Below are 27,709 nucleotides of genomic sequence, written 5' to 3'. Positions count from 1 at the left end.
GGGCCGGGCCGGGCCGGGGGTGGCGGTGGAGCACGGCAGGGCTGTGCCGGGGCGCCGAGCTCAGGCCCTGCGGTGCGTCTCAGGTAGTTAGTGTTAAGCACCGGGCAGCCCGTTGCTGCGACTTAAAAAAGTGTTTCGGGGCTTTCCTCTCCGGTTCTGCTCATAACCGCCCTGAGAGGCACAGAAAATCCTCAAAACTTGGGGTGGGGGTGGTGGAAGGAATAATTATTCTCAAAACCTTAGCCTTGTATCTAGCTTGTGACTTGCGAGTACGTCATGTGTCACGTCTCACCTTGCCAGGTGATAAACAGGTACATCACTCTTGCCGTTAAACAGTGAACCTGTGCGTTTCATTTTATCGGCAGGATGTGCAGATCACGTTGACAGGAGGGGTGTCTGCGGGACAGTGGTCGTGGTGCATTGGTGTATACTTGCCAAATCTTGTCATGTCACAGTGTGCTGGTAGCGGATAATGACAGTAGAGTATTTGTATCAAATTTATAGCACCTAACAAAATTTAGCGGAGTTTGTCAGCTGCATTTTGTTTTAGAAATCGTATTACCGGTATGAACTTAACTTGTATTGGATGATATTTCAGTCGCTGTTTTGAAAAAATAATTTCTATTTTTTCCACTCGTGGCTTGTATTGCAGTGATGTAATTCTGTGTACATTGAGCTGCAACTAAATTTCCTTGCTCCTAGTTTTAACCTTCCCTTGAAAATTATTTTTGGACTGTTGAAGAACATAACTTTGTATTTCAGCTGTTTAAAACTTGGTATTCTTTCACAGTTGTGTAAGAAACTGTACAATTTATTTTACCCTCTTCATTTTATACTCTGAATCAGAGGTACAGACTTGTGTGTTCATGCTGAAACCTGATAGCTGATTCAAACATCTCCGTATAGGTCGTCTAAGGCTACTGCAGGGTAGAAACAAAGTTCTCCTATTTCAGAGCCAACTGTTTTTGTGATGAGATATCTCTGTGGTGACAACAGGGGGAAAAGGAAGTTAGGGAAGCTTTGAAGTTAGGTATCTTACTATGGCCCACCTCTGACATTTTTTAATCTTTTTTTTTTTTTTTAATCATGTAGTGTTGCAGTCATAACTGTGTTTTGCCTGTCACTTCCCAAAATTCTTTGAGCATGAAAATAATTTAGGTAGTAGGTGGAGTAGAAGAATGCAATTGAACAGGCTCTGACACTAAACATCCATGGTGATGGTCAAGTACTCTCTGATATGCACAGCGTTTTATAGTTGCTGGTGTGTTATGCAGTGTAATGATGAATTGTTGCTAGGCATGATTGATTTGGTTCCTAAGTTAATTCATACTGAATTTTATTCTGGCCTTAGTTCGATACATTTGTGCCGTTTGTTCAGTAAGTATATGTTACTCACAGAATGATCAATTCCATGGAAAATGGCTCTAAAAAAACAATCTTAAAATCACAGAATCACAGAATTTCAGAGTTGGAAGGGACCTCTAGAGATCATCTAGTCCAACTCCCATGCTAAAGCAGGATTGCCTAGAGCACGTTACTCAGGACTGCATCCAGGCGGGTTTTGAAGATCTCCAGAGAAGGAGACTCCACAACCTCCCTGGGCAGCCTGTGCCAGTGCTAAAATCAGTGGTTTACGTACATATATTTCTGATATATTGTCAGAACTTAACATGTTTTTTAGCAAGCTTGTCTGTGCTGTTAAAATACTAACTTATCATGATTATTTTAAAAGAAGGGGATTTGTTTTTTAGAGCTGTATATTTTCTTGGGCAGTGGACAATGGTGGTAGATAGGTTTTTAAAGGAAGGCATTTTACATAGCGGTAATGAACTTTTTTATAATGGAAAATCTTTTGGTACTGTATTCAGTGGCATAATCTCTGAATTAAGTTCTCTGACGAGAACTTTGAAAGCCTGACCATGCACCATGTAAAGTTATCATTATATAATCTAAATGCAGCTGTTAACGTGTTTTCACACCAAATTTTTTACTACTAAACATGTGAAGATTATGTAATACTGCAGCAGTGGACCCGCAAGCCAGGGTATACTTATTAAAAAAGATATGATAAATAATATTTTTAATAAAAAATAAAAATTACCTTTTTAAGCTCTTGAACAGACTTGTTAATTGTTGATATATTGTTATTGTATCTTGTTAATATATTGTTTCTATACATACTTATTAAAACTAAAATGAATTATTTTTAAAAGTGAAATAGGAAAGGTTATGATCCCTGTAATGTCAGAGATTCTTGTTTGCAGTGTATGGGGGTTGATTAACTTTTGTGGAATGGCTCGCAAAAAGGAAAGTTAAGTAAGTGCATCAGCCTTTGAAAGCTGAGAATGTAAAATGGAACTATGAAGAGCAAGGCAGTATCTGGTTTTTTTCCCAGTGTCTGGAAAAAGTAAGGGGAGGGAACTAGACAGAACTTGGATGGAACTCTATTTTAATGTCTGAGTAGACTTATAAAAACTAATAGTCAGCTAATCATGTTTTCTTTGGGGGAAGATCCTGTCACGTTCTTCAGTAGTTCCCATATAAAACATTATTATTTCAATCTGATACTGATATTGGACTTTTTTTGTTAACCATCAACAAACATTAAAGCCCATTTATGTGTACCAAATAAAAATGAAGAAAAATATTTTTTAACTTGAAAACATATTGACAGTCTACCAGACTTTATCTCCGTGAGGTCTGAAACTGTCCAGATTCTGTCCCTCAGATGTTAATTATGTTACAGATGGAAACACTTTAAACCACATAATTCCTGTAAGCTGCTGCAGCAGCGGTGTCAAAGTGTGATAATGACATTGACACCCACGTGTAACATCTGTGAGGATGAGAAGTGTGCTATATTGGTTTGAATGGCTGTATGGTAGGAGAGCCTCACTGGGAGGCTCAGCAGGTCAGCACAGAATGTGTGATTCCTAGTGACTTTGCATAAATTTCAGGTCCTCTGTGGTTGTAATTGCTTCTCTTTGGGGGAGAGAGTTTTGATAAATACTCTTTTTGTTTAAAACTAGATGATTAAAATAATTACAGTACTACTGGATTCCATTGCTTTCTGATAACTTCTGAAGCTGTGATCAAACTGAGTAGGAGAAACCGCGATAGATTTTGTGGTATTTGAATGCTATCAGAGAAAAGATCTGGAGGAATAGGGTAGCAAGAGGAGGCACAAGGACAAAGAGTATTTGCTTTTTATTTACTGATTAAATCCATAAATAATCATTGAGATCCTCCTTTAACTGAATGCAAACTGTGGCATCACAGATTACTAACAAGAAAGTTTACATGACAATATATTCTTAACTTGTATGCTACCCTTTTCTGTCATCTTCAGAAGAACAAATCCTGTTAAGGTACTGTGGAACTTTATTCATGTATCCAGTGTGATCTAAACTGTAGACATATATATGTGTGTATGTATTTTACTTTTGTATCTGTTAGCACGTGCAATGAAGTATTTTCAAATTGTTTCTGTTTAGTTTATTGACTGTGAACTATAATTCTTAGGATGATGTTTACAACTAAGGTGTTTTCTTCCAGGGTATTTTAATAACTGAAAGTGATACATTTCCTACTTCATTGAAGTGAATTATCTTTCTAAAATGATGACAAGAAAAGCCTCCAGGTTTTTCTTCAGAATTGCATGTTGCGGTGCTGGCACAGTTTATTTTTCATACATTGTTTATTGCTTACTGGAGTTGTCCATTTCTATTATTTAAAGAAATGACTGTTATAAATTACTAAATTTTCCATTTTCTATTACTTTACTGCATTGACACAATTTTCTGCGTCACTAAATCATAATGTTATGTGGGATGACAGATGCAGTATACTTTGTCAGAAATAAGTAGTCACTAAGCATGGGAAAAGATCTTCATAGTGGAAAGCTTCCATAAAATATTGTTTGCAAGCTTGAGCAGGATATTTATTCCTGTTCATAGGAAATTAAGATTTCTTTTTCCTTTCACTTATGTGTGTTTCCTGTATTTCATTACGCTTTTTCCATAGCCCCTTGCTTCAAGGTACTAGAGAAAGAAAGGAAATACACAGTAATAACAAGTAGAAATGGGTATGTCTGTGATCAACAGTACTACAGCTGTTTTGAGATTATGTTCCCTGTCTCAGATTTTGCTGAACTATTTTTACTCTGTAGGAGGAGTGGGGCTGGTCACAGTTTTAAATAATTTTCTGTTGTTTTATTTAAAACCAGCTGTAGTTTCCCCATTTCATTTTGCCTTTTTTCTTTTTCTTTCCTTTTTTTTTTTTTCCATTCTAGGCTTTCTGCTTTGGGTTTGGTTCTTTGCAAAATGAACATTGCATTGTTTCACAAACGTTGGACCCTCCAGTAGAATTTGTCAAGATCAGTGCACATAAATCAACAGCTTATTTTTCTGGAAGACTTCTGTGCAGCTTTTAAAGTTTTCATCACAATGAATTCGGGCTTATGGAGTCAAGAAAAAGCAAGTTCATCCTATTGGGAAGAGCGGATCTTTTACTTACTTCTCCAAGAATGCAGCGTCATAGACAAGCAGACTCAAAAGCTCTTGAAAGTGCCCAAAGGTAGCATTGGGCAGTTTTTTCAAGACCGTTCTTCTGTGGGACACTCCAGAAATATTCCTTGTAAAGGCAAGAAACTGCAGATTGGATTAAAGATTCTGGAACAACCTCATGCCATCCTGTTTGTGGATGAGAAGGATGTTATAGAAATAAATGAAAAACTAGCGGAGTTGCTGTTGGCCATTACTAACTGTGAGGAAAGATACAGTCTATTTAAAAGCAAAAGCAGGTTAACTAAAGGCATCCAAATAGATATTGGCTCGCCTGTTAGGGTACAGCTGAGATCAGGAGATGATAAATTTCCTGGAGTTGTTCGCTTCAGAGGACCCTTATTGCAAGAAAGGTCCCTAACGGGGATATACTTTGGAGTAGAGTTGCTGGTAAGTTTCTTGCTAAGGGGGAGCATCATATATATTTTGTAAGGTGAGCAAAAAATCTTGTATTTGAAGAGGCAGTCATAATACTTTTTTTTTTTTCTAGAAGCCTCATTGCCCCTAAAATTCTATAACCTTCAGTCTTATGTTCATAAGTATTGTTATTAAATACCTGTATTCTACATGTGAAGTAAAGTTTGATGAGGTGCATGGGCTGGCAAAAAGACTTGAAGATACTCTGACTCTTCCGGCCTAGAAAAATTCAATTACTTACATCCTCATTGTGGCAAATATCTGACTCTCAGATTTCTGTCAAGTACTTTGTTTTTCCCTGCATGTGGCAAGGTATAATCCATGGGAGGGATTTTAGGGATGCTGCTTTTGTAGAGCCTAAAAATCAAATGGCAACTTGTTAAGACAGAGAATGTTGCCATTGTGTGTTCCTAGTGAGATATTTGTGCAAAATGAATGTCAACCATAAGCTTTTGAAGGATTAGATTCAGAAGAGTGCCACTCTTGTATTAGAAGTATATTTTTCAACGTCCTTTTCAAACTTTTCCCAAATTCTTTGCAATTACCACTAAGAACCTCAGGGAATATCAGGGTCAAGTGCTTCTGAAAATCAGCTCTCTTCATTTGGCATCTAAGTGGAATTTTTCAATGCTTAGCATTATATCTGCTACAAAGTAGTCTTGTCTTAATCTGCTGAAAATTTGATGAAAGCAGGATTTGGACCTGAAGGAAAACATGGTTCTCTGAATAAAAAGGCCTCTGCCTGCAGTTCCCCTCTAATCTCATAATATGTTACTGTTTATTCCCCTAAGAGAGACAGCGTGTACATTTGCCACAAATTCTAGCAATGGAGTTTTCCCAGTATAGTGATTGTTCATCAGGCAAATTCTTACCACAATTCCTCCAAAACACTGGATTATGTTACTGCTTTTGTAGTAGCCTGCTTTTGCATAAAACACACTGCTTTTTTTTTTTCCCTTTTCTTTTTTTCCCTCCTCTTCCTCCTCCGACACTTAGGAAGAAGGTCGCGGTCAGGGCTTTACTGATGGACAGTACCAAGGCAAGCAGCTTTTCAGATGTGATGAGGATTGTGGGGTTTTTGTTGCTTTGGACAAACTGGAGCTGGTGGAAGATGATGACAATGAACTGGAAAGTGACTATGCAGCTCCAGTTGACGCAATGCAGGTAGAACTTCCTCCTCTGGAGATCAACTCCAGGGTTTCTCTGAAGATAGGAGAGAGTATAGAGTATGGGACAGTTATATTCTGTGATGTCTTACCAGGAAACGAAAGTTTAGGATACGTTGTTGGAGTGGACATGGTAAGAAAATAATCTGACTTTAATAACTTTTGCATGTGTGTTAGCTAGTAAATTACATGCAATATAGAAGAAGAAACATTATCCACAAGCTACTTCAGCGGAGGCTGACCTAAAATGGGAAATAAACACTTGTGTTCAAAGATGCCCCTTGGTGGTAATTGTTTTTCGGCATCAGGTAAATGGTATCCTATTTGATGCTAAACAGTTCAGGAGAAATACTCTGGTTACTCTGAGGAGCCTCCACTGAGCTACTTGCAATGTTAGATGTCAGTCTTGAAGTAATAGCGTTGAGTGTTTGTCTTGTGAGACTGGCTTTGTTCTACCTTTTTAAAAAGTAGTCTGGATGCCTTTTTCTTTGTTAGCTATTTTTAAAAGCTTTTTTTCATGTAACTTTGGTTTGTTTGACTTTGTTCTACCTTAAAAATACCGTATTTTAAGTACAAAAGTTGATCTTTCAAGAAAATGTGAAGCTTGGCATTAAAAATTATTTCTAGCAGCTTTAATTTTTTAAAATGAACAGCTTTTAAACTTTTGGTAGTTAAAGGGTGTTGGTTTTGTAGATCAGTTGCTTCGATTTTCTTGATTGCAATAGTTGCTGCATAGCAATGCACTGGAATTGTTCTAACTTGTTTATAAATAATGGATTTTAGTAGAGGAATGCTTGTTACAAGAGGAATTATTTCTCAAGCGAACAGTTTAAGTTTGCGTTTGTCGTTAAAGACTGTAATGTTTGACTGTTCTAAATGCAAAGTTTGTTACAGGAAAAAGTAGATGTTGTCAAACCTTTAATTTTCCTACTTTTTACGTTTGGAAAAACATATGTTTGTATTCTGTATGATGTAAATCTTCTCCTGGGATACATGTAACATATTTTTCCATTTTTAGGATAATCCTATTGGAAACTGGGATGGAAGATATAATGGAATACAGCTGTGCAGTTTTGCAAGTGTTGAAAGTACACTTCTTTTGCATATCAATGATGTTATTCCAGGTATGCACTGCTTTCTTAACCAGAAGACAGACTTTAGTAACATCTCAACCTAGGCACTGTTATATGATTAAAACAATACTGTGGAATTAATACCTGAAATTCACTTGAATTAGTTTAACCTTCTGTGTTATACTTCTCTTCAGTTTCCTCCTCCTTTTGGTTACAGTCTCACGAGTAGAAAAGGTTTAATACTGAATAAAATTCCTGTCAAATTGTGTAGTATTTACGATACTATACAGTTGTATAGTATTAATGAATATTGGAGTGTCTGTAGTGGGAATCTTTTCATTGAATATTGTTCAGTTTACTCCAGGAGTTTAAATACGTTGGATCAGAAAGCTTTTCTTTCTGTGCTTGAAATGTATTGATGGTATTATTCCGGCATTCTGTGAGTAAATACTTGAAAATTCATAGCAAGACTGTGGAAGAATTCACTGTCCGCAGTAATTCACTGAATAGTGTTAACTTGTAACCACTACAGTCCCAGTTCCTTTTCTGAAGAAAGAAAAAAAGTTTTATGTAAGACTTTGTTTGTGCTCTGTCTGAAGACAGGTACTAACGAGCGTGCAGTCTTGTACAGCCGTTGCCCTCTGTCTTCAATTTGGCTAACTTTTCTTATGTTCGCCTCCTACTTGTTGGTTTAGTTGAGATACATGTTTTTGCATGAATTATTCTCCCTTCTCTGGGGAATTAATGGGGACTTCTCCATTTTTGGGAAAAGAGCATTTGTTGTAGATGTGTTGGTAGAAAACAAAGTTTAGAATTTCATGCATCTGTTTTCCATGATGGAAGCACACACATATGTTGAAGGACGTGAAGTCAATCTATTTGATGTGTTCAAGAAATAACGGCAGACTTCAGAATAAAGTAATTGCTCATAAAATGCTGGTCACGTGCCAAAAAAAGGTTTTACCTCACTTAGTTTTAAAACTTAGGATGCCAGACCTTGGTTCAGTTACGTTTCAAGTTGAACTTCTCTGTGACATAGTAAAAGCGTAGAAAAGGGAAGCTAACGTTCTCTTCATATACCACGTCTTAGAGACTGTGTCACAGGACAGGAGACCTCCCAAGCTTGCCTATACCTCAAGAGGTGGTGGTGACAAAAGCTTGTTCAATCATAGTAAGCCAAAGGCTACAGGTATGTATGGGAAGTGGTTTTCTTTACCTGTGTAAGATTACAAATTTCTGTTGCTTGGGAAGAAGCGTTGCCTTGCATTTTCGATCACTTGATTTGGTATTTCAGTTACATAATCAAGTTAAATTTCTCTGCAGAATTAGTATGAATTTAATTAATCATAATAAAGATGGTAAACAGTTTAAGTTAAGACTGCTCAAAATACTTTCACTTTCATGAAAAACAGATTGTCATTTAGCAAAAGTTCAAGAGCGTATTACCTAGTTAGCTAGTATAACCAGTTCAGGGCTGCATTCTGTTTTTCTGAAATTGTGGTGGGTGTTTGGGTTTTTTATATTTGTTAATAAATATAGTTTGCTGTTGTCTTCCTTCTGCAGGACTAGAAACAATGAAATTTTTAGCCCAGGAACAGATCTACTTAATAGTGAATATGTTAATTTTGCTGTGATTCAAAACCAAAATTGAATTCCCCAAACTTCTCTTGACTCTGGTTTTGACCACCTCTGAAAATCTTCCCAGGGAAAAAGTACCTGGAAGGGAGATAATTTTTTTTTTTTAAAGGCAGAAATCAAAATTCAGTGTCTTTTGAGTTTACTAGTGGCTATTTTGGATTGTAGAATGCTAATGACAGTGTATTCTGTAAGCTTTCACTCTACCTGGCATTGGATGCTGGCAGAGATGGTCTTCACTGAAGTAACTGCGGTTGTATGTTGGCACGAGTTACAGCTATGTGGAATTGGGTTGGTAATTTATTTGCCTACTCTGAATGCTTTCTTGCTTTAAAAACAAAAAAATACCTGCTGTACACTGCATCTCAAATACTTTCTTATATCCCTAATTTTTAGTCATGAAAAATTTGCACTTGAGGGTATTTTCTTCTGCCTTTTCAGGTTTGTGACTTGAAATTTCAGCTTGGAGGATTAAGTTGGTTTAGGATTAACTACTGCCTTGTTGCAAGCTTAGAACTGTGTCAGCTTTGTTGGGAGAGATAGCTGCTTTGTGGAAAGGCAGTTAGGTCTTTTTGAAAGTATAGTAGCAAATTTATACCAGGAAATAAGAGTGTAGCTAACCTTTTGCAAATAGAGATTAATCTCTTCAGTAAAACATGTTGTTTTCCAGGATCTACCTCTGAACCTGGAAATAGAAACAGATCTGAAGTCTTCTACACATTAAATGGCTCATCAGTTGACTCTCAGCCTCAAACAAAAACAAAACCCCCATGGTATATTGATGAAGGTAAAGAGAGATGATAGTCTTTCATGTAGGCATACACTTTATTTAAAACAAAACAAAACAAAACTAGAGTGTATTGTTGTTCTTCAAATAAAACAAGTGAGTTTAAATTGAAAACAGTTGGAATATGTTGTCTTAGCGGAAGACGTACTATATCATAAAAAGCATCTTGGAACCCCCATGAAAATATACTCTGTCTTAATTGACAGACCTGTTGTTTTATTCTGCATGTAGGAGATTACATTCTTGGCAACGTACACGCAGCTCTGTGGGAATGCGTGTGTCTTGCAGGCAAAATAAAAGCTGAGTCTTGGAAGGAAGATACGAAGATATTCCTTGTAGCCAAGGAGTAGAGTAATTTTATTTTGCCCGTCTCTTTGTAGCTAGTGTTACAGATCTAAAGGAACTGTAATATTCTGCCATGCCAGCTAAGGAGTCTTGGAAGTCGGAGGGGGAAATAATCTCACTAAGCATACATGTCTTTTCAGTGTTTTTAAAAGTTATTTCTGTTAAATCTCTCTCTGAATTCCTGCAAGTATGGGTGCACATACCCCATGTACCCAAAGGATCAGTATATCTTGATTTGCTTCCAGTTCTATTTTTTTTTTTTTTTTTTTTCTGGTCAACTTTTCTAAAGTGTGGCTGGCTGGCTTAGTGACTGAAGGGATAAATGCTAAACTAATAATGGTAACTTAAAATTGTTGTTGTTTACCTAACAGATGTTGTTCCAACAGCTTGGAACTCTGTCTAAGAAGTAGTTTATTGCAATACTTAAAATAAGAAAAAGTAAATACCCTATCTATAAAGGACTATGGAAGTAAAGGATTAAATTATGTATTTTTTTTAATTTTTGGACATTAACTTCAGTTAATAAAACAGCATTGGGATAAGAGGTGATGAAGAGGCTTTTGCTCTGTGAATACCAATTTTGTATTAGAGACTATGTAGAGAGATGAGAGAAGATACAGAACGCTTGTGCTATTACATCTAGTTGTGATCTCATTTATCAAGCACTGCATTAGTCATGACTTATTTAAATCCTTTATTCTTTATAGACACTGATAGATTCCTTGTGTTAGAACCAAAGTATATTGTGATAGAGCCAGGGGAATAAACACTTTTCCATTTGCAAATCATGTCTGCAAGCAATTACTCATCTCTGTGCAAGCTGTGAACCAAATGCTTTCCTCAGTCACACTGACCAAGGAGTTCTTCCTAGTTTGGCCCATTACAGTCATAATCCTTGGGGCTGTTCACTTGTATTCAAAGAAAAATTCCAAGGCGGGGGGGAGCGGCGGGATAAAAAAGTTTTCAGTCTAAACATTCCTGCAGTTCCTGGCTAAGATCTTTCTCTGGGCTGTTCATTTCCGTTGCTTGTGGTAAAGGTGGCAGGACTACAGCAGTGTCTCCTCAGCCAGTTCAGTGTCTCCAGTGTTGCAAAGTGACAAACATCTTCCTACATGTCCCCAGCTGTTAGTGCTTCTGATACAGGACACCCGTTAAATCAGATGTGGGTGCAGATATACTTCATTGGTTTCATAGCTGTGTCTTTCCTTTTGTAAGATGGGGGGGCGGGGGGGGGGGGAACCCAATGTTTACTGACGTCTTGGTTTTGATTTTAACAGTTGCCGAAGACCCTGCAAAATCACTTACTGATTCATCTCCTGGATTTGGGCATTCTTCACCACCACTGCAGCCACCTTTAACAAACTCTGTGTCTACAGAAAACAGATTTCACTCCCTCCCTTTTAGCTTGACAAAAGCATCAAGTACTAATGGTACTATGGGACATAGTCCTCTCTCTTTATCTGTTCAGTCAGTCATCGGTGATGTAAATACTACAGCTAGCCAGGAGAGTCCATCAACTGCAGGCCCAGTCGGGAACTCGCATGGTCTTGAAGCAGGTTCCTTGGCTGAAGTTAAAGAAAATCCTCCTTTTTATGGAGTAATTCGCTGGATTGGCCAGCCCCCTGGAGTAAATGAAGTATTAGCTGGACTGGAACTGGTAAATATAAATTGTATTAAAAAATTTACTTTATACAGTAATATAATATATAATAATATATAATATATTTAAATATATTAATTTCTATAAGTTCATATCGGTACTAATTACACGTTACTAGTTTTGTTTCTGAGAGTTGGTGCCTGTATACTTGGCAAAAGCAGTCAGTCTGGAGGAGTTAGTCCAACCAGGTTGCCATGTGATCTCCATAGAACATAGCTAAATTCTTAGATGAGCTCCCACGTCTGTGGCTGCCCTAGACCTTACTCAGTCAATAGGCTCTGAGATGTCTGTGTCTCAATGGGTAATTGTAGGACTGGTCACTTACTTACTTTACAGGAGTGCCCTTTGCTTACATTATAGAGATTTTAATTGAAAAAAGCCAACACTATTTAAAGGCTCTTCGAGATGCAGATTTACATAAAATGTCCAGGCTGTAAGAGACTTTATTGAATATAATTTTTTTGCTTGTTTTTTTGCATACCAGCAAACAGGCAGCCTCAGAGTTATGACTGTCAGAGTCTTAACACTGTTTTTGATAACGGGTGGTAGTGATATTGTTGATTTGACGGCCATGTGCTTTATGTGTTGCTACGGGGCCTTTGTAAATTCAACGCTGTTGCAACCATAAATTGCTGTTATGTACTGCTGTTTACTCTGTGGCAGCTGCTGCCAAGGTTGTGATTGGCTATCAGTTAAATTAACGTGTCAGCAATTAGGGAGATGGGGTTCTTTATTTTGAGATAATGTTCAGTAAAATTTCAGACAAAGCAGTGTACAATTATGTAAAACAACAAACATCTTTAGCAAAGTAGGTGAGAATGTGACTGGAATTTCAACTGTTACAAAAAATCGTGATGCCTGTGGGGTTTTGGGTGAAGCTCAAGCTATAGTTTGCCACAGGTGTTCTGTGACTGCATCTTGTGTTAAACGGGGGTCTCGACTTGCCTGTCGTGCATTTCTGCGTTAAACCCTAGCCATTGTTAGTGCACAGCCAACATACCTTAAATCACGTTACCAAAGACAAATAATGATAACTTGTTATTTTTCATACCTAGTTTGTGTTGTCTTTCCTTGATGTACATTTTTTGTGTTCTGAAGCAGGTGTTTTTCTCGTGCAGGCCACAGTCACACTGGAAGTATTCATACTACCCAATGCGTAGTGATTTTAATTGGGTTTTAAAGGGTGCTCGGTGTGTGTGTGTGTGTGTGTGCTCTTTCTAACTACAGAAGGAATCTGGAGTGACTGGCTACCTTAGTTAAGTTCCTAATGTTGACTAGGTTTAATTCTTGCTCTCTTCTCCCACCTCACCCAAGCTGCTTCTGATGGAATTTTTGTGTTATTTTGGATATTTAAGCATGAAGAAAAACAGTGTGACTCTTAATTTCCTCAATAAATCCAATTAACACCGCAGCTTTGTATACTAAAATGCAGGAACATTGTATATCAAGCTTCAGAGTACCTCAAGGGTGACTTATGGGTAGATATTTTATCAAATGTTTTACTGCAGAATTCTAGAAATAAGAAAAACAGTGAATTCTCACTTAAATTTTCAGGAAGATGAATGTGCAGGTTGTACGGACGGAACATTTAAAGGGACTCGATACTTCACTTGTGCTCCAAAGAAAGCTCTTTTTGTTAAACTCAAAAGCTGCAGGCCAGATTCCAGGTTTGCCTCACTACAGCCCGTTTCCAACCAGATTGAACGCTGCAACTCTCTAGGTACTGAGCTTCTGCTCATTACTTATTTATCAGCTGGGAACTGACTTGGGTTTTGGTTTCATTTGTTCCTGCAATATGTTCTTTGTATTGAACACTTGAAAATCTGTACAGGTATTACTTAAATGAGATTAAAGAATAGCAGATCAGTCTGTACAGAACATAATGCTACTATGGACTACTTTTTTATGCTTTAAAGCAACAAAGTATTCATATATTTAAAGAAATTTCATAAAATCAAGGGATTTTTTGTTACGCTGTATGGTTTTTACTTTAGAAGTTTTAAAGCAATCTTGCTGAAAATGGTATCTGCAACTCCAGCAATATGTGATTACTTTATCAGAAATAAAGACAGTTATTTTTCTATAATGTTAATTTTTTTTCTAAGTATTAACATATTTTTATGGTGAAAGTTAGAAAAAAAATTGAGTTTTTCACCACTGACTTTAAGTATTTTGGATTTCTTGGGTCATGTTGTATTGCCTGGGACAACAGCAAAGAAAAAAAGTGTCTGATACTTGTAAGGTAGTGTGAACGGGGCATTTGTAATGAGAGGAGAACTTCATTCCTACTGGATGAAATGAATTCAGTGCTGCAGGCTTTCTGAAGCACTCTAATGTGCGTTGTCAGTAGAACGTAAGGCCTTGTTCATTCTCTGGAAGACAGTGAGTCTTAGCTATAATAAAATGCTATTCTAGTCCAGAGAAAGAATGCTTACGCTAAGGCAGCAACTTAGCTATAAAACATTAATAGGAAAATCTCAAGGGGGATAAAACTTGAGGCTTTAAAGTGTCTTTTGAAAAAAAAAATTTCAGCCTTTGGAGGTTACTTAAGTGAAGTGGTAGAAGAAAACACTCCTCCAAAAATGGAAAAAGAAGGTTTAGAGACAATGATTGGAAAGAAGAAAGGTATCCAGGGTCATTACAACTCCTGTTACTTAGACTCCACCTTATTCTGGTAAGTTCATAATTTGTATAGTGGCATCCCACGCTAGAAATGCAGAACACGTGATCTTTGTTGTAATGACTGTCTGTCTGTATTACTGTGCAGCTTACAAAGTCGTGCACTACGGTCTTTGACACATTACTATGCTCTTTCAATTTGAACAAGTTCTGCAGCTGCATAACATGAAGTGCTAATCCTGTCCAAATTGTACTGCCCCTTCTGTATCTCTACTCTTTTTGACTGTAAATTGTTGAAGGATGAAAGAGTACACAGGCCAGGGGGTGGAGGGAGGGAAATACCTCTTACAACTTATTTGCAGAATCCTGCCTTGGCAACTGGTTTTGTACTCTGCTGCAGAAAGAATACTGGGTTAGAGTGGACTTTTACTATTTAGTACAGCTGTGTTGTGCTCTGTCCATAATTCTCTCTTTTTGAGTTTGTTTAGTTCTTTAATTCTTCCCGTGGCTTTGCTTGGCTTGTCTTACGTTGCTTAGGCATCTGAATGGTTGTATCTTCCAGAGTCAGAACAACCTTCCTCTTCTTTTTTTCTTTGTAGCCTGTTTTCTTTTAGCTCTGTTTTGGACACTGTGTTACTCAGGCCTAAAGAAAAGAATGACGTAGAGTATTATAGTGAGACTCAAGAGCTGTTGCGGACAGAGATTGTGAATCCTCTGAGAATGTAAGTACAGACATGAACTGGTCTCTGGTCTAATACAAATTTTATATTAGATATTTAAATTTTATACTAGATCCTGCTGTGTATGCATTCCTATTGCAAATCTGAGAAGTTTGGCTAGCCCCTGCTGCCAGTCTGTCCAGTTTTTTTGAGTATTTTTACTTGTTCTTCATGGTAAATTTAATCAGTGCTGACTGGAAGTAGTTATTCATTGTTTGGCAATAAAATATTTTCACTACTCTTTATTTGGAAATCCGATCAGCATAAAGCTATTGTAAAATTTGTATAGGTATGAATACAAAAGCTTTGATAAATAAAAGTTATATTTGTTCACAGCATTTGTATTTACATGTTTTAATGATGCTGTTCTTGACAAGAAAAGTATTTGGGTTATCTTATGTGGAGTTTCACAATTTGATAAATTTGACGGGGCTTAAAAAGTTTCATTAATTTTTACATGTGGTCCGCAAGTGGCCAAAAGGCTTTTTAATAAAGAACTTAACACAAGCTTTGTAATTTCTTAGGCACAATGAACAAAGGAAATACGGCAAAAATCTGCATGAAAAGTTATTTGTCTTTAGCCTTTTTTTTTTTTTAAACATGCAAATAATAAAGTTGTGGTTCAGGAATTCTGTGGGCTGTCACTGAACAATTTATCACAAAGTTTTACTTTTGATTCCCGGAATGAAATGGTGGCTTCTCAACCCTTGTTGTTGTATGGATGTGTGTACTTTGCCCGGTGTGTTCCAGAGTCCTGTGGTATAGGTACTAGGATACACACCAAGTAGCAGAAATTTTAAATGGCTGAGAAGACAAAAAGTCTTAATTCTCCTACCTTTCCACCATGCTTAAAACTTTCTTTGCACTTTTTGTACGGTTTTAGAGGAAAAGATTGAATGCTCAAAACTTCAGCATCTTAGGTCAGCAATACAGTTCTGTATCCTTTACTGAAATATTTTTTTAATAACAACTCCCACAGTGCTGTTGTTATGTGACATTCTGAAAGCGATGTATTAAGTGGTGCAAATTAGAGTGAAAACAAATCAAAAGTAGTTGACTGACAAATCAGAAAACAGTTATCCTGGTAAGTTAATGTTTCAAAAAGAGCTCTTAAAGGTTATACGAGAACACTGAGCACTGCACTAAATTTATACTGGATTAAAAAAACTGGAAGTCAAATTGAATATGAGGAGTCAGTATGTAGTTTTGAAGAAATACTGTATACAGTTAAAGAAGGATCTGTGAGTCTGTATTTCAGCATTTAAGAGTGGGGTTTTTTTCTGCTTCTCTGACTTGATCACAAACTAGCTAATAGCTTATTAAACCCATTTATCTTAGATACGGATATGTATGTGCTACAAAAATAATGAAACTGAGGAAAATACTTGAAAAAGTTGAGGCTGCATCAGGATTCACTTCAGAGGAAAAAGGTAACTGGGGAGGTTTTCCTTTCTTTGAGATTTCTAAGAATCATAGTATGAAGGAACTGAAATACCTTGCTATACAATTGTACCAGAAGAACGCATACAAATATTTCTCTGCAGCAGTAATATCTTTGCCAGAGATTTGAGTGACCATTGGGTGGTACAAAGGTCTTTTCTGCTTCCTCGGGTTTGTAAGGAACCCAGCTGAACAGTTTCTGCTCTTAACAGTCTTTCACTGACTGGATTTCTTTTCGTGCCTTCCTGTGCCCGTGTAATTCTCTTCTAGCAGTTAGGGGAGATGGAAGGCTCTTCCTCAGAAGTTAAGACTGTGATAAGGCTGGGGTCTTTGTCCTCTTTCAAAAAGTCACTTTGGTTCCTGAGGAATAATCCTTCTACTACAAAGTCTCATTGTCACAATGGTTATGTAGTATTTTAAGAAATAAAATGTGTAAATCATGTTAAAAAAAAGTAAATTCCCAACCTTTTGATCTTTTGCTGCATATAATGGTTAATTAGCATTGTATTATGTAGCTGTTTTGTTTTTGTTTGGGAGAACACTACCTTCTTTGTAAATGCTAAATGCTGAAAACCAATATTTATTGCAGTTAGTGGCAGGAAGAGAAATATACCAGAAAACTCCGGGTGTTGGGGGAGAATAGCCCTCTGGGAATCTAGCGTTGGCTGCATTCTTGATTAGACAACTCGGTCTCTAGTTTAGAGAACTTTGTTCTATTGTGTGGTTTTTATGTAAGTGTTACTGTCACTACACCTCACCGCTTCTCGGCAGTTTCACTGTTTTCTTTTGAAAGCTTTTATTTCTCCTGGAAAAGTGTGTGGCGCGAAATGATTCCTCTGAAATACAGAGCATCTTTTTGATCCTTACTGGAAAGCTTTATTACCCTGTTGAGCTGGTTTCTTTTATTAGGGCCGTTTGACACCAACAGAGTAAATAGAGGTTTGTGTCATGAAAATGTTCATAATTTTTCATAATCTTATTGTGTTAATAAAGCTGTAAAAATGAACCTTTACTTTTTTCCTATTGAATTTTGAAAACTTTCATTTAAAATCGGTCTTGAATAATGTATCTGGTTTTGCATACTAACAAGATTTTTTTTCCTCCCTCCCCTAGATCCAGAAGAATTTTTGAATATTTTATTTCACCATATTCTAAGAGTTGAGCCACTGTTGAAAATAAGGTGAATCTTTTTTCTTTTTTGAACTCTATTTGTAGAGGCTGATGAGGAGAGACTATCTGCTGCCTTTCAAATAGAGATAGCTCTTAGAGCACCTTTTACTCGTGATTCATATTTCTAATAAGATTCAATATATAGTGACAAATTTGACACTATTTCCTACCTTTTTTGGTAGGTGGGTTTTGCCCCACTGGTGTCTTGTTGCAAAGGCTCATGAACATAGTTTCCTGAGAACTGGACAAAGATCCCCTGTCCTAGCGTACTTGAGAGCCTTATTGTCTTCCTGTTAGTTGCGCCGGAGAAGGGCTGTGGTAGGAGGACCTACAGCACTTCTCATGGGGCCTACAGCTTGTAGCTGCTTATTTCTGGGACAAGCTGCAGAGATTGCTGAATTGGTGTTTAAGCCATGGAAACTGATTTGCATTTCTTCTTTAAGGCTAATGAAAATATTTCAGTGGTTTGCCTTGATCAAGCCTGGCTTTTCTTACTTTATCAAAAGAACAGATACTGTCATTTATGTATACCTTTATTCTTGACTGTAGCACTACAAGGATTCAACTGTCATAACTGAGCTTAACGGAGGTAGGGATTGTTGCCCACTGCTGTCATTCTGCTAGGTGGCGCCTGATAGTCTCAGGTTCCTTGCTGCATTCTGTGGCAGCAGCAGTGCTGCAAGGCATTCCCTATAGTTCTTCCATCCTTTCTTCATCGCAGAAATTGTATTAGTTTATATGCTGCTTTAGTTCAGTGGTGTGTGAGGTGTGTTAAGTGCCTGATGTCTGTTGTGCTATGCGGAGATACAGGAGCTACACCACCATAGTTAGAGCATCTGTGTGTAGTGTGCTGTAGCTCACATGCCGTTTGCATATAGTGTATGGAAATTTAGGAAAAGTTTGCAGGGATGAGAGATCAAGACATATCATTAATTTGAAAACTGTGTTCCTGCTTCTGCCTAGACAAAGGCCTGTGTTTGTAATCTACTGTTAGGTTAAAAAACCAAAACACGACAACTAGTGACTTCAATAACGTAGTGAGAGAATAGCTTGCCATCTTAAGAGCCTCACAGTTGTTACTGCCTCGCCTCAGTTCTATGAAGTGCAACGTGCTGAGAAACCTGTGGCCGATGTGTTATTCTGGTGAAACAGATGGGGTACAATACTATAATTATAATATTAGTTTTTATTATTGTAATTAGAATAATAGATCTTATTGAGATCTTAGTGAGAATGTAGTTGGTAGTTAACAGGTGTGCTGCTGTGACAGAAATCATAGCCGAAAGGAGTAAAGTAAAAGCAGAAGATGCCTCTCGTTCCACTTGTACATTTCTGCGCTGTCTTCCATATTTTTTAATCCCTCTTTTGTAAAGTTTGGCCTTCAAGGTTGAAGACAGACATGTCATGTCTGTGCCACACAGAGGAGGACAGAACTTGCTTCCACCATTCAGCTTTTAGGACCAAAGTCGGTGTGTTTTGTGTACGTAACTTAACTTTTTGAGAGTAATTCAGAAGTCTCTCTTAGAAAGAAGGCTTAAAATCAATAATAGTAACTTTGCACATCATACTCATAGAATCCTGTCAACACCTGAGAACTCAAAAAGCAGTGTTGTCTTAAATGGCTGGCTGGATGGGATGGGAGGATGTTATCATTTATACCTAATTTCATGCAAGTTCCCAGGAGTTCCATCCCAGGAACTTTGACGCTAGGATGAAACAGCTCCTACCTAACTTTTTTCGTTTGCTGTTGGAGGCTAGTTACTCCCGTACGCTTTTCCTCCGTGATAGCAAAGTCCACTTCTTCAATGTGAGCACACTCTTCTGTATCCTTTCTTGTGTCCTTCTGGAATAGGTCGAATTACTCATCTGAAGCTCTTTTCTCAAAGATGTCAGATTTATGTTCATGTAACAGAAATACTACCTGAAAACATCAGTACTTAATTTTGACTTTGTTTTGAAATATGTGACCTCAAAGCTTACTTAAATGGGTAGCTTAATCCTTTGTCCCTCTCCTTGTCCATATACAATTGTGTTGTGGTTTTGTGGTTGTTCTTTTTTGTGGGGTTTTTTTGTTGTTTTTTTGTTGTTGTTGTTGGGGTTTTTTTGCGGGGGTGAGGGTGGGTGGGTATTGATTTGTGGTCTGTGTTTCTTTGTTTAGTGGGGTTTTTTGCCTTCTGTGGTTTGGTGGTGGGGGTTGTGCTTCCCCCCCACTTTTGGTGAGGATGAAGGCATTTCTCCAGACCACTTACTATGGCTAGTGTTGGCAGTTAATGTAGTAGCCTGCCATCTTAATGTTTGCCTAGGTGTGGAAGGCTTCCTAACAATTAGAGCTGGACAGCCCTTAAATCTGGATTACCCTTTTTGAGAGTTCGCTGTTAACTATATAGCAAGTCTAGCAACGCTTCCACCGTAGAAAGCAGTGCAAATATCTCCCTGCTTAAAAGAAAATGTTTTGTTAAACCCAATCATTTTTTTTTAACTCCTTATTGGGAATATAATACTGAAGAGAATTACCATTGTTCCTTTCGATGTTTTATTACTGAAACTCTTAATAAAGCTGCTTGAGTGTGTTGGAGTTTTTGATGCATGTGCTTAGGAAGTAGTTCTCGGTTGGTAGTTCAGTAATGCATAGGCATATGTTTCTAAAACATACTCTGAAAACTATACTGCTTTTGTTTCTTAAATAAGTTTTTCTAAAAATCAGACCATGCTAAATAGTTGATTGTGTAGCATCTAAGGCACTTTGTTGTTGCTGGCTTTTCTTTTCTTTTCAAGCACAATATATTTTGATGCAAAGAGGATGTTCTTTGCATCTTTGCTCTGGTAGATGGTATTTTCGAAGTAAAATCCAGTCATCGTTGCAGTAGAGCTTCAGAATCTGTTTTTTTTTAATCTGTTTTTAGATCAGCAGGTCAGAAAGTACAAGACTGTTACTTCTATCAGATTTTTATGGACAAAAATGAGAAAGTTGGAGTCCCGACAATTCAGCAGTTACTGGAGTGGTCATTCATCAACAGCAACTTGAAGTTTGCAGAGGTTGGTGGCAGCTGTTGCTTTTTAAAAGTGTAGGATTTGATGTGAAAAAAAAAAAATGCAGACGTGTTGGAAATGGGAGTACTGGGTCAGTGGTACAGGTTGTCTACATTACAAAAATATTTTATAGTTGACTTAATGACATGTATCTTTTGGCTGAACAGACTGAATTGCTAAAAGAAAGCTTCTTAGCTACTGCCAGTAAGTCATCTTAAGGACTAACTTTTTGAGATCTCTCTGTTTGTAAAAAGCTTTACAAAGGGAAGATTTTTTTCTTCCCACCTTCCCCCCCCTCCCCTTTCCCAATGGGGAAGTGCAGTTCAGTGTCTGTAGTACCATACTTGTGCATGACTGAGACTTAAAACATTTGACAGTGATTTAGATGCCACTTTCCTGGGTTTTTTAGCTATACTTTCTCTCAAAGACTATTTTGGTTTACTTACTGTCTTGTTAATTTTGAAGTCAGTGGGCTGCAAGTTTAAATAATGTGTATGTATGTTTATCATATTAGAAGTATGTCTCTAAACTTAGATAATGATCTATCTCAAACTCATTACATTCTGGCATTTTACCTAGGCACCCTCTTGCCTGATTATCCAGATGCCTCGGTTTGGAAAAGACTTCAAAATGTTCAACAAAATTTTTCCATCCTTGGAATTAAATATAACAGACTTACTTGAAGATAGTAAGTATGTAACATTGTGTTTTGTAATAAAAGAGAGTTGTTGAGAGTAACTAACAGTGAAAGTACTCCTGGTAGTTCTGGCTTTTTGTTTTTTTTGTTTTTATTAAATATTTCACAAGGTAGTGTGAGATGCTCAGGCTGAGGAGAAAGGAAAGTTTACTGGCTAGAATGCTCTTTTTTTTCATGTCAATTAAAAGCTATAATTCAGAAGAATGTAAGACTGTAACTTGCTTATGTTCATTTAATTCTTGCGTATCTGTAAAACTAAACTTCTTATTTTAAGACGGTGGTGTTAAAACTGAGTTATTAGCAGCAAAACAATTCATTAATATGGCAGGCAGGAAATGTTAAAAGTGAAGTGTAGCACTGAGATTGGTTAACAGGACAATGATGATTAAGTTTCATTAGCCTTTATCAGTTTGTGCTGCTTGTTTCTAAGCTTTTTGTCGTTAGTTTATCAAACTAGAAGAGAACTTGAGTATGTAAACCCGCAGCATGTAGTCATGGTGCATTTTTCAACTCTAAATCTGTCACTTATTTTGTGACCTAAATTTCTGGTACTTGTCATCCACTGACTTTTTAATTGCATCACCTAAGAAAAGACACGCGGTTTTAAATTTGAGATAAGAATTAATAAAACTGCTAAAATTCATTAGGATAATAATCTCTGAAACTGTCATGGCCATCAACTTATACTTTTTTTTTTTTTTCTTCTGGTGCTGACAGGCATAGGGGCTAAGCTAACTGTACCACTACCAATAGAGAGAACAAACTAAATGTAAAAGCCTGTTTTTACTTGTTTATGCAGTTGATAAAACTTTATTTTTATCATGTTCTGTTTTGCAACTTACTACTCTAAACCTTTTTCTCCTATTTCATATTATGTCAAAGGGAAGAAGTTAAATACGGTGGTACACTTCTGCTTTGATTGGCAATCTGGTTTTAGCTTTTTTAATGTAGTGTTTTTCTCTATTTAAAGTAGTAATCCTCCCTCCTTTCCATACCCCTTGTATTAAAAAAAACCAAAAAAAGCCTCCCCAAATTGGAGACTAATATCTTCTTCGAAAATGCAGCTCCCAGGCAGTGCCGCATATGTGGAGGGCTCGCTATGTATGAATGCAGAGAATGTTATGAAGATACTGATATTTCTGCTGGGAAAATCAAGCAGTTCTGCAAAACGTGCAATACGCAAGTAAGTTGTTGTCTTTGTTATTATACGTGGGTTAAACCCAAATGGTATATGCTGTAATAATCTAAAGAGTGTAGTGAGACTTTCTCACTAGCACTAGCGTAACTTGACCAAGTCAAGTGTAGCCTTTGGTGACAAACTGGGAATTCCACTTGACCCTGCAATGTATTTGTCAGCAGATTCTTACTGAAAACATGGCAAATGCCAAAGCTGGGACTGAATATAGTGAAGTAGTAATCGTGGGCAGCTTGGAATCTGTTTCCTGTCACCTGCTTTAAATCCTAATTTTACATATATGCTACCTTGTTTGACTTGATAAATTAATGACATACAACCGTTTACTTTTAAGAGCTGTTTGGTAACTTGCATGAAACTGTCATAGTCATGGCTTGTTTTCAGGTCTGAGCACAGTACAAGATTGTTGTAATAAATCTGACCTTCCTTCTAACCTTAGATTGGAATTTTCTGAGCAATATTGAACTACAGTGGTGGGGAAAAATAGAAGAAATATTTCGTCTGCTACTGTTACTGCAGTTCCTTCTCTAATGCCATCGATCTTCAGTTCAGCAGTAACGTTCTTTTTAGCTTTGTCTGCCACTGAAACGAATAATCTTATGGGGTGTTTTTTATCTTCAACTGTAGGTTCATCTTCATCCCAAGAGACAGAGTCATAAATTCAATCCATTGTCACTACCTAAAGATCTGCCAGACTGGGATTGGCGACATGGCTGCATCCCATACCAGAAGATGGAGTTGTTTGCTGTTCTCTGCATAGAAACAAGCCACTATGTAGCTTTTGTTAAATATGGGAGGGATGACTCCGCCTGGCTTTTCTTTGACAGCATGGCAGATCGGGATGGTAGTAGATCTCTTATTTATTCTTACTAATGTTCTCGTAATTTTTTTATGTGTATTACTACTTTAAATTTCAGTGCCTATTTCTTAAGGTTTAGGGGATATTTAACTTGATGTACCTGATGCTGGAACACTAATCTTGACCCAGCCTTACCTCAGTGCATTGATTTTGTAGTAGCTGCTGAATTTCACCTCAATTGGATACCTTAATAAGTAGATGGTCCAGAAGTAACTGCAGAAGTTTTCTAGCAGGACTCCTTACATGTTTTTCTATACTTTGCAAGTTTGGCAGAGAGAATTCATTTTAAATAATCAATGGCAGGAATATGTTTTTTCAGTCTATATTTGAGTGGATATATACAATTATCAGATAGCATGAAAATATTTTTATTGCTTTTGCTTAACTGACTTAGTGTAGGTGTCTTTAGACTAAAAAATAGTCACACATTACAACATCTATGCTGTTCCTTTGAACCTCTTTAGAGTTATCAGTGGAAAACTGTTACCCTGTAATAACACAAATGTCAGTAAAACAAGTGTTCTCTTAGATATTGCTGCATTGAACAGAGACTCCTTATTTAAACACTATTTCATTCTGGTGCCTGAGAAAAACAGTAATAGATGCAAGTGTCAGGCTCATAGTAACAGTTCTTTGCATGAAGAATTATTGAGTCCCTCTGTATCACAAATATTTTTCTTCAGTTAGTGCTAAACCTAAAAATGTCTGCTGGGAACGATGTCGTGGGTGTCCATACTTGTTTGAATTTGCTCATTTTTACACAGAAAATGGCAGTAGCAAACATTGCCTTAGTCTTGCAAGTCAGGTACAGAAACTCATGGTTTATAAATTCATCAGCTGTTACCAGTTGTCATGTTACTAACAAATTCAGTAGTGTTTGAGGTGGAGTATGTATTTAGGTCATTCTCCCAAAGTCATACAGAATTTTTAGTGTTAATGAAAACCCAAAGTTCTCGTTCTGGTGGGCGGTTTCTGTGGGTGTTTGCTTGTTAGTGAACACTACAAGATACTCTGACAGCAATTACGATTTTTCTTGTACAATACGCTTTTCATACAAGTTTACCCTGCAGTAGTCCAGAATGGCATATTTAGGTTTTTTTAGAAGGCATCTTCAAGAACTGGTGATGCTGTCATAATTAAGGTACATTATAGAGAGTAAACATATGTAGATGCTATCCTAATCTGTTTTTCTTTCCTTATGGTTAAAAGGAGGTCAGAATGGCTTTAACATTCCACAAGTTACCCCATGTCCAGAAGTTGGTGAATACCTGAAGATGTCTGTAGAAGAATTGCACTCACTGGATTCCAGAAAAATTCAAGGTTGCGCCCGAAGACTACTTTGTGATGCTTACATGTGCATGTATCAGAGTCCAACAATGAGTTTATACAAATGAACAATGTCCTCTGGAAAACTGAAGAAAGAGTATGGAGTTATCGACTATTGCATTTGCTGCGTTTTTTTGGTTAGTTTTAATGCAACCGTTGCTGGCAATGGATGCGATGACAAGGAAGCAGTTGACTCTGAGAGAAAAAGGATTACTGTTCCAAAAACTACACGTGGAGTTCTATAATTGAAGTATTTAAGCATTTTGCACTCTAGGAAGTGTGCGTGTGTGTGTTTGTTTTATAAACAAAGTCTAAGTGAAGTTACTAAAACTTAAAGCTTTAAGTGCATTGATTATACACAGGCTTTTTTGAAATGTTAAAGGTGGAATTATATCAGGAGAAACCTCCTTAGTCCATTAGGAATGTAAAGATACAGAGTGTTCCTGCTCAATTCATTTCTATGGACCAAGGATGATGATTCTCTTGTGTTTCTCTGCCCTCCGCACCCACTGCTTCTCCCCACCCTTGGCCTCTGTAGCACCACAGATTTTCTCTGTTGAAGAGAGAATAACTTCAGTTTCAGTACGATAAATTTTAGACTGTTCATTGCATATTAATCCTGTTCTGTTATCTGTCTGCTACATTCTTTTCAGTTCACACATTTGCATCCTCAAAAATTAATGTTCATTGAAAGATCTGAATTCCTATCTTGTGAAGATCAAGCACACAGATTTTCTATCTGTTAACTTGCAATTTTTGGAGGGGAAAAAGAGGAGGAGAGGAGGGTATTAAGGGGAAGCGTAATTGCTGAAATATAAAATTAGCAATGGAAGTTAACAGATGTCTCTAAGTGTCTATTTTTAAAGAAACAAAGCAGTCTGGAACAGAACAGCAACTATATACAAATGATTTGAGGACAAAACAATAAAATAGTGGATTGCCTCAGGGATTGTTACTGAAGTGGATTCTAGTCCTTGGTAAAACAAAACTGACGTCTCTGTAGTATGTTAAGCTACTACCTGGGAATATGTTATACATCTGACTCTTCATTTTGGGATTACTAATGAATATTTAGAATCTGGAAAGAGGAAACTATCAATAAAAGCAGATCAGAGTTTTACTGTATACCAAGTAACTAATCAAACCTAACTTGAAAAGCTGCAAAACCTGTGTTGATGTAAAATACTATACTTTGAAGTCTGTTGGTTCCTGTTTGCAATGAAATACTGTTGTTTTAGTTGCTTTTTAGCTACTTCTGTCTACACTGACTAGCAAACATGCAATTATATATATATACAGTAAAATCTGGTTGTACAAATTGCATATATATGAGCTGTACATTTTCAACTCTTAAGATGTTTTATATGGAAAACTTTCATTGTGGGATCAAGTCTATAGAAGGAGAGGTTACAAAATATAACAGAGGAAAAGCCACTTTGAAAAAGCCAGTGGCCTAAAGATAATGGAGACTGATCCCATATTGTAGAAAACGTGATTACTTTGTTCTTCTGGGAAAACCTGAAATCTTTCTTTGGGACACACTCTACCACAGAACAGTACTGGAGAGAGATTTGAAAATTATGCTTGAAGGACTAATCTGTCTAAAGCGAGGGGTGCTGAGAGAGTTGATCTGCTCCATTACCCGCTGCATGAAGTTGCTCTAATTTTTCACTCTCAAGAGCATGGAAGTTATTAAAAGTGTCACTGTTGCTTTTGCCTCTAAATAGTCTCCCGGTTTCCATGTTCCCTTGCCTTATGTATCTAGGCTGTGCTCCTTGGCAAAACTCAATTTCTTTAGTTTCAGTACTACTATGAGCTCTTAAACTCTTTCTCTCCTGAAAAAATTCAGTGAGGTGTTAGGTGATGGAATCTATAACCATCTGCCAATGCATGTGTTACTGTCCATTGGCTCCCTTATGGCTTCAAACTTGAAGAAGGTAGATTTAGATTAAATATTAGGAAGAAATTTTTCACTTTGAGGGTGGTAAGGCACTGGAACAGGTTCCCCAGAGAAGTTGTGGAAGCACCATCCCTGGAGGTAGCTTGGGGGGCTGGATAGGGCTTTGAGCAACCTGGTCTAGTGGGAGGTGTCCCTGCCCATGGCAAGGGGGTTGGTTGGAACTTGGTGATCGCCAAGGTCCCTTCCAACCTCGACCATTCTACCTGCCATCCTGCTCTGGGACAGCAGCTGCAGGTGCTCTGATGTGTCAACAAAGGTGCCATACAAGCATCTCATACGCAGTAATGGTAAAAAGGCTAGCTATAGGTCTTGCCTAAGCACCTTGTAATTATTAAAATGGCTCAAGAACGCTTAGGTTGTCTGAGCAGAAAGTATGGTAACCCACCCGTGGCTGCATATTGAAGAGGACGTCCAGCCGCAGCCTCCAGGTACCTCATGTGATGTTTTTAAATAGAGGTGTCTACAAAGTGAAGCTAAGAGGGGGCTTGCAAAAGAGAAAAAAGGCAATAATAATAATACAACAGGCTCTCAACTTGCTCTCTACAAAGTTTGATACCTTCACTCCCCTAGCCCCATCATGACTCAACCTGGCAGTGGGTGCAAGCAGTGCCCCCTTCTCGCCAAGAGCAACACAAAGGCTTTACAGAATGAACAAGCACAGACCTGTGTACCAATGAGACTAGTCTGAATGTCTGGATTTTTTCTCTTCCCTATCCTGAGATTTATTTTCCAATTTTCCCAATGCATTAACTTTCATGTGTCTTCCTCTTGTGTCGCTTTTCTCCCTGCCCTACGCCCTTCACATACATTGTGTACTACCTAAAGTCATAGTTACCCTTATCTCTCCCTGCTGGAACTGGGAGAACTGGGAGAACTGTGCAACTGCTAGGGCCAGACTTGGACTTGGAAACCATATTAAAGTTTCCTAGATGAATAATCTTGTGGCAAAATATCCACTCTTTCATAACTACAAATATCCAAGAATCCCATTTTTTTCAGGATGCATATTCTATTAGCTGAAGGGAATAAAAAGAGATGGGTGTAACTGG

The 27,709-nt window shown here is 37.5% G+C and overlaps 1 protein-coding gene across 1 annotated transcript; it reads left to right on the top strand.

The window, feature by feature from the left end:
- The first annotated feature begins 4,439 nt into the window (after window positions 1–4,439).
- CYLD (cylindromatosis (turban tumor syndrome)) lies at window positions 4,440–24,768 on the top strand. Its single transcript, XM_009885066.1, is given in 17 exon segments — window positions 4,440–4,498; window positions 4,500–4,952; window positions 5,976–6,278; window positions 7,164–7,269; window positions 8,309–8,407; window positions 9,524–9,640; window positions 11,263–11,642; window positions 13,200–13,365; window positions 14,178–14,319; window positions 14,864–14,986; window positions 16,322–16,413; window positions 17,537–17,603; window positions 20,497–20,629; window positions 21,203–21,311; window positions 22,385–22,503; window positions 23,143–23,359; window positions 24,584–24,768. Coding segments are annotated over 17 exon segments (2,850 nt in total). The 5' UTR covers window positions 4,440–4,459.
- Window positions 24,769–27,709: the final 2,941 nt, after the last annotated feature.

This window comes from Charadrius vociferus, unplaced genomic scaffold, assembly GCF_000708025.1.
Source record: "Charadrius vociferus isolate BGI_N301 unplaced genomic scaffold, ASM70802v2 scaffold475, whole genome shotgun sequence".
Lineage (NCBI taxonomy): Eukaryota > Metazoa > Chordata > Aves > Charadriiformes > Charadriidae > Charadrius > Charadrius vociferus.
The sequence above is the reverse complement of the archived record's forward strand: the minus strand, read 5'-3'. Positions and strand labels throughout refer to the sequence as shown.